Here is an 11,348-nt window from a genome sequence, read left to right as displayed (position 1 = left end):
CCCCCGAGTGACCAAATATTTGCAAAATCGATTTGAAAAAAAATACACCCCGAGCATATATATATACCTCATTTTCTACAAAATTCGGAAAAATTGACGTTTTCTAAAATCAAATTTTGGTATCTTTATATTGTTGTTAAAGAACGCTTTTTTATATGAAAATCTGTCAGTTAAATTGTTGATGTTGGAAAATATGAAGAATATGACTTTGCGTTGTTGAAAGGAGACAGTTCTCACAGTGGCAAATAAGGAACTTGCATGAAAAAATAATAAATTTGAGATATATATCATTGAAACTACTAGGATGTACAAAAAATTGCGAGAAAACTCTACAATAAGCATTTATTTATACTTAAAAATTATATGACAAGCGTCTTTCCTTAAACCCAAAATTCATTATTTTTCAAGTTTTGCTGAAAGTTTTTGAGTTTTGTCGAAAACACAATAGCCAAGTCTTTTTAGCACAAGCAATCATATTGTTTGATGGGAATAAATCTCACAGATACCCGCCTTTGCGTAGTTATTGTCTGAGATAATATTTCTAATATTTCATACTTCACTCTGATCTATGAAATAAAACCTTAAACTTTTGTGTTTGGCTAGCAAGTTTCCAGTCAAAATTTTACTTTTAAAAAATTGTGGCATGATTTTTTTGACAAATTGAAGTTTTTTTACAAAACAAAAACATTAAACGTTTCGTGTTTGAGTTGCACAAAACTTTTTAGTGAATTTAGTCAATTTTGTTTGAAAAACTTCGCCTAGACTATGTTTTAGAGAAACTTTTTTTTCTACTTATAAAAAAAATAACTAACTTTAGCATGCAATTTTTTTTGAAAAAAAAAATGTTTTTAGTAGCAAGAAAATGATGTTGCGGCTAAAATTAACAACAAAATTTTTTTTCCTAAAATACGTATTTTTCACATTGCAGTAAAGTAAGAATTGCAAAGTAAAAATTGCCTATCTTACAGTTTTCATATATGGAAATTGTATGACCGGAATTTTTTTGCAATATAGTAGAAATTGCTTCTCATAAAGTTGTCATATATTTTTATAGTAAATGGCATGACCCTTGTCTTTTTGTTTCAACTTTCGAAGAATAGATGGAATATTAGTGCGAGATGTGTCTTGTTTTCTCTTAAACCAGCCAATTTTTAACCAAGTTTTTTAATACCACCTGAATGGTATCGAGGCCCTAAGCCTAAATTAAAGGCATAAATGTTACATGTGGTTACTTCTTATGAAGTTATGGAGACTTCAAATCGCTAACTCGGACAATGAACGCAAGATGTATTTCCTGCTTAGCAACTCAATTAGCTTGACTCAGCAATTTTTGTAGGCAATCAATTAGCTCGTACTATTACAATAATAGCAGCTGAAAACATCCTATTGTATTTAACAGTGCTGATTTAAATTATCCGGACACAGGGAAAACAACTTGAAAATAGGGCATGAAACTCGCAAAACCAATTGCACCCTATTACTTTTGCAAAATTTCTAAGCCATTTTTGTCTTCATCATTTTTTAACTGAGCAACTCAATTTGAGAAAACCGCGTTCTTATTTTCGATTTTGCGTTTTTTCCAAAAAATTTAAATCAGCACTATACAAAGCATGGAACAAGGAGTTTTTCTATGCTTTTGAATGCCAAATACAAATATTTTTTAACATATTAAGATTAACTGTTTTTTATCCTACTTCAGATAACCTATACTAACTTTGATAGTACGGCAGTTATTTTCTCATTTCCTATTAGCTTGGAAAACTCTAAAGCAGTTTTTCCATCATAATCATTAGCACAGTCGTCTAGATAACATTTCCTTGCTACTGCATTTTCAAGCAAAGCTTCGACTGTCTCTAGATTCCCAAACCAGATTGCGTAATACAAGCAATTGTGTTTGTATTTTAAATTAAATCTGGTGAATCCATTTTCAAGCAGCAATTTCACGCATGAAGTGCTGGAGTTATTTTTGCATATCATCGCCAATATTGTAAAAGCTTGACTGGTTTTTGAATTATGTGGACTTTTTTCGACTTCTGAAAAATATAATTCATTGATACGGTCTTCCCAGAGGTCAAATTTTTTCAGAAGATCGCCTACAAATTTAAACGTTGTGAGGTCTCCGCTGAACGCGCCGTGATATAGTAAGTTGGTGGATATTTCTAGCAAGATCTTAAGTGAATCTTCGGAAAGAAGGCCGAAAAGCATTTCAAGGACTTTCACACATCGTTTCCTCAGGAATTCATAGACAGATTTCACGACGTTGCAGTTTGCTATTAAATCGTTATAAGTCGCGCTTCGATTGGTTATGTTCATTTCAGCGTGGATCGAATTTGTCAACATCGGTTTGATAAGTTCACCAAAAAGCTCCGCAAACTTTCCTAGAAACTGCGTCGACATGTCAGCGTGAAGAATTGAAATTATTCGTGCTATCTCGGAATAATCGAGATTCTTAATGAACTTGTTGTTCATTCGTTTCAGTACTTGGATGTTTTGGGAAATCACGGCAGCTCTTGCAACCTCAGAGGAGATTCTTGTTCTTTCGGTTATCTGAGAAATATCAACCTCCGATTCTCCGTTTCTGGCCTCGATCAAAGTATCCTCAAACTCACAGCTGACAATAGACAGAACTGCCTTGAAAAAGTCAAGATGTTTGTCATTGACGTAAAAACGGAAATTGAAACGCGCGCGAGTGAATCCTTCGGCAAGTACTTTCAAAACTGCACACATATAATCTTCGTTTTGCAGAACTTCTGTTTCGGAGAGAAAGTGGATGACGAAAAACAAGACAGAAACTTCAGCGCCTCCGAAGCTGAAATCGAAGTTCGCGTCGGGTCCTAGCTGATCACGGTTCACTACAATCACTCTATCTCCATGCTGGTCGGCTAACGACTCGAATTCTTCATTTCGATCGGCCAAAATAATTATGAGGTAACTTGGGTCGGCAGATTTTAGTTCAAGGTCGTCCACTTTTTTATAGGGCAAAGGTTGCTCGAAAATGTCTTTCGACTGGTTGGTCAAAAAACACTGAGTAAGTCTCGCGCTCACGTGATCAAAGGGACGTCGGGCGTGAAAGAACTTCGATGAAAGAGCGCCAATATGAGCAGCGCTTCTGAAGAGTATGTTTAGTGTAACTAGATGGAATCCTTCTAGGCCGATGAACTTCCCTTGGCCTTGAATTTGATTGAGGTCAATCGGTGCCATATTGCTGATCCACACTTTGCCAAAGTGAGGGAAGAGCTCTTCAAATGTTGGCTGAAGTTCAACTAAAATGTGGAGTCTCAATAACTCATCAAACGTGGTTTTCAAAATCAAAAAACTTCAAATATCGTAAACTATTTGATTTACCAAACCCCCCTTTCCCCCGCAATCACATGAGCGCCACAATAATCTTTGAAAATTATTCCAGATTTTGCATTTATTACATAAAAACAACTTAATTTTTTTGACACTTGAATGAAAACATCAGCTTACTCATTTGCGGGGACTCAAATCTGACTTCATCAACTAGTAGTACACTTCTATGCAAATGTCTCCAAGTAACCGTCGACCATTTGTCTTCTCTGCATGATTTTTCCAGATCAATCAGCTCAAATTTTTGAGCAAAGAAGTCACAATCAGATTTTTGAACGAACTCTTTTAATTGTCTTCTCAGCCAATATTTGGACTCTGGAACAGCAAAATAGACTTTGTCGATGTTGCTTTTCATCGCTTCCTGAATAGCCACAATTTGCAAAAGCGTCGTTTTTCCCGTGCCTGGCTCCCCATAAATGTGAACGAATCTCAGGTCTCTCTCTAGTAATCTGTACTGCTGGATACTTGGAAGAATATCCAGTTTCATCCACTGTTTGAGGAGGTTTTCATCTAAGTTTCCAGCAGCCTTCTGGTACTTTTCTGGATTTATTCTCTGTGAAATTGACAAGAATGCGCTTTCAGACTGCTCTTGAAAATTCCCAATAATCATCATTGCGGAAATGTACCTCAAAACTTGAATGGTTTCATTTACACAGTCTTCACCGCTAGTTTTGGCCGTTTCCAAAAATGGTCCATGCTCAGCGCTACCATAACTTGAGCTGGAATTTTCCTCCTCCGATGGAAATAGAGCATCGATAGAAAGCTCAGCATTACCAAGTGAAAGAAAGTTTTCTTTCTTCGAAATTCCGTACAGCCGCAATTCTTCGCTTTTCAAAGACTTTTCTTTCAACAAAAAGCAAACTTGAGGTAGAAATTCATAGGAAATCTCTTCTTTCTTAGGCACAAAACCGGCTAAAAAGTTGTCAACTGCGACTTTATTTGTGTTGGTGATATAAATTACAAATTTAACATAACGTCTGATAAAATGGTATCCTTTTTGCAAAAATTCTTCGCTGATTTCAAGACCGGGTGTTCTAGATTTGTGAAAATGGATCCACAAACTCAAAACAATTAGGTGAAGTTTGGGAGCGGTTGTCAAAGTAATTTGTTTGAGTTTGTTGGCAATGGCACTTTTGGGTTCTTGCGGGGATGACGTTAATCCAAGTTCAAATGAAATAAATCCCTTGGCTGTGCACCACAACCAATCACATTCGAAAGAGTCATTTTTGTTCACCCTCGTGAAAATTTTCCCAATTGTTTTCTGATCAACTGTATATAGCAAAACTCCGTGCGAAAGCTGGTAGCTACGCAAAAACTTCATCCAAAAATCGCGCAGCTCTGCGAGAAATTTTCGGGTACCATCATCATTGCTCTGCAAAACACTACCTGGATTTTCCTTGTCCAGTAAGCTAATGGGCGCCACATCTAAACTGGGTAAGGTCTCCAACTTCTCGCCAAATTCTGGGAAATATAGGCCAAAAATGGATGTAATAACTTCGTCCACATTTGCGGGTGAAAATGAAGTGCCGTTAACCGATGGAATTGAGGTCGGATTTACAAAGAACCGGTAAATTTTCGGACATGTCAAAATCATGCATGCAACAATTTTATCAAAATCGATTTTGATTTTGACAGGGTCTCGGCTGTCCGAAAATTTGTCTTCTTTTGAAAATAAAACCGTGAGACCGAATGGTTTGTTTTTATTCGGTTTGTAGGCAAATGAGAAACAGATTTGATTTTCGGTCCATTTGCTCAACCCATTAGTAACATGAACTTTTATTCTTTCAGTCGCTTCTTCGGCAGTTTTCTCCGATGCTCCTGGTTTGCTGAACTCAACGAGGAGTCTAACTTCGACAAAACTATGAATTATTTTACTCAGATCGAAAAGTTTTTCTATCAACTCCAACTGGGATATCACTTTTTCGGCAATGGTTTGTTCCGAATTAGGTGTTCCTGATTTCATTTTATCTCTGATTTGAGCAGTAACGAAAAGTATTAGTTTGCAACTATGTACGTCAACATACACACAATTTATCGAGCTTTGTGGACTTTTTTCAAAATTTTCTTCTAAGTTGACAAAACCAGAAGCGTAAGCTGCGTGATAGTCGTACAAAATGCAGCCTCCTCGAATAGATGTGTCTTTTTCAATGTAGTTTGTGATATCTTTTTTCAATTCCGGGCTAAATTTAGGCATTTTGGGCAATTTGAGTGGCGGGGAAACATTTTCAGTATTGAAAATTCCGGGATAGTGTTTGAAAACTGTTCCAACTGCGTCATCAATAGTTATCAGGTTGAGATGACCAATTGAAGAAGCCGCATTAGAAAAATCAGGATGCAAAGTCACGACTGGTCTCAATTCTCCGGCCATTTTGTGCCCTTTTTAGATCGGAGCCTAGTAGAAAAATAGACTAGAATTGCAACACTCGACTATAAGCTATCGGCAGATCCGTTTGTTGAACTATTTGACAAAATCAGGAACGAAATAACGAATATTGGCAGTACAAGAGTTCAACCAGATTAACATTAACAGAATAAATGTACAATTATGTCGCCATAAATAGAATACAGGAATACTAATCATGCTTTCCATTCAGATGTTTGCTGTTAGCCTTCAGACTTATTCATAGATTTTACATTAAATCCAAAATGTTGCAACTGAAAGGTCAACTTTGATGTCGTCATTATCTTCCGAACATAATGTTCCAATTTTTGAAATCACGGTTGAAACCCATTAAATAGTTTCAATTCAATTTCATTTTGGCAGAAATTTACATGAACCAATCGAAGAATAGACGAAATTCGCAGTCTCTCAATGTAAACTTCGCTAATTTACTGAATACTGTGACACGGTAAAACACAGACAGCCGAGATACAATAACTTGGAGCCATTGGCAAATCTTAATGTTAATCAAAAAATGAAAAAAAAAACTCGAGCAGTCCCTCGTATAGCGTGCGCAAAAGCTTTTCCAGTAAGTGGTTTTCCAAAAAAAATTCCGGATAATTTGTCGACCTTATTTTACTTATACCATATTGATTTTCCGAGGTTTCCCCATAACACTTTAAAGACTCTATTTAGCCAAAATGTTTTGCGCCAAAACTCTCTGCGATGTCGTTGGGCCCTTTTTTGGAATGATTTTGACCAAACAATTGTTGAGGACAGACGAGCTCAATGCCAGACTAGTGAAATACCAGACCAAACTCAAGGTCAGACTTGAGCAATAGAAACCTAATTAAAGGTCAACTGGTATAAAACTCAATGCACTCAGACAAGGTCAACTGGTCTGCTGGTATTTGATAAACTAATTAATTAACTGGTAATTAATTAACTGGTACTATTTGATGCTCAGTTTGTCGTGTCATTTTATAAACACAATCTCAATTCATTCTTCAACAATCAGTATCTCTTCTCTCTCCTCAGTTGAAACCTCAGATAACTCTCAAACCTCTATCCCCTAGTCCTACTTGCTCTAACTCTGAATCTTAACAGGTTATGGGCCCAGATTTCTAAACTTTTTGATTTAATAATTATTTGATTTCTGTCAGAGTTTTTTTTAGCTTTTATCTAGCCTTTAGCAAAGCAGAGATGGACTTGAAACTGGCTGGATTCAGTGGAAAGTCTGAAGATTTTCCAGCTTGGTCGACGAAGTTTGTGGCACTGATGCATACCAAAGGCCTGTTCAGGACTGTGATGGGCAATGACGATCTACCAGAAGCTGAACCTACGCTACCTGAGAATCCGAATGCTGACCAGATGACGGCGTACAACACCAAGATGCAGGAGCGAGCTGTGCTGATCCAGCAGAAGAAAGACAACCGAAACACAGTGTGGTCACATCTAGCTCTGGTCCTGAACAACACCACACTGATGTACATCAAGAACGACTGCGTGGCTGCGGATGGCTATGGCGATGGGACGAAGGCCTGGAGACTGCTGCAAGAGAAGTTTTGCAGTGTGGAGAGGCCTACAGTGGTCAGTCTAGTAGGCCAGCTTGCGAAGCTGCGCCTAGGATCAGAGGAGGATCTCGATGACTACTTCGTTCGAAGTCAAGAGCTGATGACGCGGCTGAGTGAAGCTGGGGAAGCAATTACGGACACACTCTTCAATGCGCTCGTGATCAACGGACTGCCTGACAGCTTTGAGCATTTCGTGGTGCAGGAGAGCTTCCAGCCGGCCAAGACTTTTACAGAGCTGAGAACGAGGTTGAGGAACTATGATGACTCGAGACGAGCTCGATGTGGAGAGAAGACTGGGAATGGACACATAGCTATGCAAGCTGTGAGGAAGAAGAAAGGAGCGTCGGGTGGTGGCTGTTTTGTGTGCGGTCAGAAGGGTCATTTGGCAAGAGATTGCAGATCCAGAAGTGACAGTGGTCAATCTGGTGCTCGAGGCAGTGGCTCGAATGAAGCAAGTGGTCCAACTTCAAGGAAGCAAGGGTGCTTCAAGTGTGGACAACAAGGACACTTTGCAAGGGACTGCAAGCAGGCAAAGACAGGGTTCTTCAGTTGTTGTGCAACAACCTCAATGAAGGGAGATGATCTCATTGTGGATACGGGATGCACCGATCATGTAGTGCGCGACAAGGCTGTCTTCTCAAGCTTTGAGAAATGGGATGAGGGGACAACAGTTGAGAATCCGAACGGTACAATATCAAAGATTGAGGGCATAGGCTCGGTGGAAGTGGACATACGAGACTGTCAAGATGTGACGAGGAGCTACACTTTCCACAATGTGCTGTTTGTGCCGAGCTACAACGTGAATCTGATGAGTGTGAGCTCAGCAATAGCTAGAGGGTCTAGTTTCAGCTTTACATCAGACTCTTCTCATCTTGTGGCACCGGATGGTCGACGGCTACCAGTGAAGCAGCGCGGCAAGCTTTTCTTCCTGGAGTGCAAGTTCAAGAGGAACGCGATGACTCTAGCTACGAAAGCGAAGATGGAGACAAGTAGTGCAATGCTGTGGCACCGAAGGCTGGGGCATCTCAACAAGCATGATCTAATATCAGTTGTTGATGTCGGCGAGCTAGGGTTCTGCGAAGTGTGCACAGCTTCGAAGATGCACGAAGTAGCAATGCCAAAGAAGACAGAGAACAGGGCAACTGCAGTGGGGCAGCGGGTCTTCAGCGACATCCAGGGACCATTTGAAGTTGCGAGCATGCATGGAGCGCGCTATGCCGTGAGCTTCATTGATGACTTCAGCCGTCTGGCAGTGGTCAAGTACCTGGTTAAGAAGAGCGATACTCTTTCGAAGTTCAAAGACTTTGTAGCTGAGCACGGAACACCGAAGTGCTTGAGAACTGACAACGGAGGTGAGTATTCGTCGAATGCTTTTCGGATGTTCTGTAGAGAAATGCAGGTGAAACAGGAGTTTACAGTACCTAATACTCCGCAACAGAATGGCGTGGCAGAGAGGTACAACAGGGTGATAACTGAGATGACTCGATGTCTACTGGCCGATGCAAAGCTCTCAAAGATGTTCTGGGTACGAGCAATGTCAACGGCAGTCAGGGTTCGCAACTTGTGTCCTACATCCAGCAATGAGCATCGCATTTCATCAATGGAGATGCATTATGGGAAGCCATCGAAAGTCAACTACCTGCGAGTGTTCGGATGCCTGGCGTACTACCTGGACAGAGGAAACCGGCGGAAACTGGATCCGAAAGGCAAGAAGAGCAAGTTCATTGGTTATGACGAGGAGAGCAAAGCCTACTTGCTGATGGACCTGGAGACAAAGCGAGTGGTACGAGCAAGAAGCGTGACGTTCAATGAAGACATCATTCCAGACGACTTTCTGGTAGACAGTGAGCAGTCACAAACACTGGGTCTATCAATCGAGGGATGCCTTGATGTAGAGGAAACTAGCACGAAGACCATCACTGAGTCTACCAATAAAGCGAATGATAGTGGAGCAGCAGCTTCAGTGGGGGTTACGGAAGATGACCCAGTCGAGACTGAAGAATTGGAACCACCTTCCACAGAGCCTCCAGAGCAGAGGCCAACAGAGATTCCAGAGCAGCGGTCAACTAGAACGCGGAACCCTCCCATCCGATACGGACTGGCTTACACTCATGCTTCAGTGATAGCACAAGAGCCAAGAAGCTACTTGGAAGCAGTATCTGGACCAGAAAGGGAGCAGTGGCTAGCAGCTATGGCTTTGGAGGTGCAGTCACTGAAGGCAATGGGCACCTGGACACTTGTTGATAGACCAAATTCTCGCAAGGTCATTCCTGGACGCTGGGTGCTTGCTGTGAAGAGAGATGCAATGGGACAAGTGGAGCGGTTTAAAGCCAGATACGTGGTGAAGGGTTTTATGCAAGTGGAAGGACTGGACTTCAATGAGACCTTTGCGCCAACCTGTAAACCAGAAACAAAGAGAATACTACTGGCGTTGGGAGCGCAAGATGATCTTGTACTTCATCAGATGGACGTGAAGTCAGCCTTCCTCAACTCGCCGTTAACAGAAACTGTGTATATGGAACAGCCCGAGGGGTTCAGCAGCGGGGACAACCAAGTGTGTTTGCTACAACGCAGTATCTATGGGCTGAAGCAGGCAGGAAGGGACTGGTACCAGACGCTGAGCACGTTTCTTCTGGAGACTGGTTTCACTCGAAGCACCAATGACTTCTGTTTGTTCACGATGAGGGGAATGGATGATGCTATGATCTATGTTCTAGTATGGGTGGATGATATCATCATTGGCTGCAAACTGCAAGCAGAAGTTGACAGGGTGAGGGACCGATTCACTGACCGATTCAAGATGGATGACCGCGGTCCATTAGCCTGGTTTTTGAAAATGCAGGTCAAACGGGCACCTGGTTCTGTCACTGTGAATCAGTCTCGCTACATTGAAGACTGCTTGGAGCGCTTTGGGTTGGCTGACTGCAAACCAGTAGGGACACCAGCTGATATCAGCACTCAGTTGACGAAGAAGGACTGCCCTGGAGCGGGCTCAGAAGAAGCAGTGGCAATGCAGCGTGAGGACTACAGAGGCATAGTGGGCTCGTTATTGTACATAGCCAAGCAAACGAGGCCAGACATCCTAGCTACTGTGACTCAACTTTCACGGTTTCTGGAGAATCCTGGGAGAACACACTGGGTGGCTGCTAAGAGAGTACTGCGATACCTGAAAGGAACCAAAGATCTGGAGCTGTGCTACATCAAAGATCCTGATGGGTTCAACCTTTATGGTTCAGCAGATGCTGACTGGGCTGGTGACGTTGATGACAGAAGGTCAACAACAGGCTACAGTTTTCATGTGCAGCGGTCAGGAGCAGCAATCAGCTGGAGTACCAAGAAGCAACCTACTGCAGCAATATCTACCAGCGAAGCTGAGTATCAAGCAATGGCAGCGGCTGTTCAGGAAGGCCTCTACTTACGATCCCTACTCAATGAGATGGATATGACGTGTGATGGTCCAACTGTGATCAACGAGGACAACCAGAGCTGCATCAAGATGTGCAAAAATCCCGTAATGCAGAAGCGTACAAAGCACATTGATGTCAAGTATCACTTTGTCCGAGAGCGGGTCGAGGATGGAACATTTGCGCTCGAGTACTGTCCAACCGAAAACATGGAGGCTGACTTGTTGACGAAATCCCTGAGCAAGGCAAAGGTGGATCAACATCGTCGAACGCTGATGGGTTGCAGCCTGACATTGGACAAAGCCAATTCAGCCTGAGTGGGGGTGTTGAGGACAGACGAGCTCAATGCCAGACTAGTGAAATACCAGACCAAACTCAAGGTCAGACTTGAGCAATAGAAACCTAATTAAAGGTCAACTGGTATAAAACTCAATGCACTCAGACAAGGTCAACTGGTCTGCTGGTATTTGATAAACTAATTAATTAACTGGTAATTAATTAACTGGTACTATTTGATGCTCAGTTTGTCGTGTCATTTTATAAACACAATCTCAATTCATTCTTCAACAATCAGTATCTCTTCTCTCTCCTCAGTTGAAACCTCAGATAACTCTCAAACCTCTATCCCCTAGTCCTACT

At 41.4% G+C, this 11,348-nt stretch overlaps 1 protein-coding gene across 1 annotated transcript; it reads right to left on the bottom strand.

Annotated features, from left to right (window-relative positions):
• Positions 1–1,575: 1,575 nt before the first annotated feature.
• LOC134839422 (uncharacterized) lies at positions 1,576–5,882 on the bottom strand. The gene is made up of 2 exons (XM_063854962.1): positions 3,472–5,882; positions 1,576–3,263 (listed from the first exon to the last, which is right to left on the bottom strand). The coding sequence occupies exons 1-2, from the start codon at positions 5,717–5,719 to the stop codon at positions 1,705–1,707; spliced, it is 3,807 nt and encodes a 1,268-aa protein (XP_063711032.1). The 5' UTR covers positions 5,720–5,882; the 3' UTR covers positions 1,576–1,704.
• Between the last annotated feature and the right edge of the window lie 5,466 nt (positions 5,883–11,348).

The sequence above is a fragment of the Symsagittifera roscoffensis genome, chromosome 2 (assembly GCF_963678635.1).
Source record: "Symsagittifera roscoffensis chromosome 2, txSymRosc1.1, whole genome shotgun sequence".
In the NCBI taxonomy this organism is placed as follows: domain Eukaryota; kingdom Metazoa; phylum Xenacoelomorpha; order Acoela; family Convolutidae; genus Symsagittifera; species Symsagittifera roscoffensis.
Note: the sequence above shows the minus strand (reverse complement) of the source record. Positions and strands in the feature narration are given on the sequence as shown.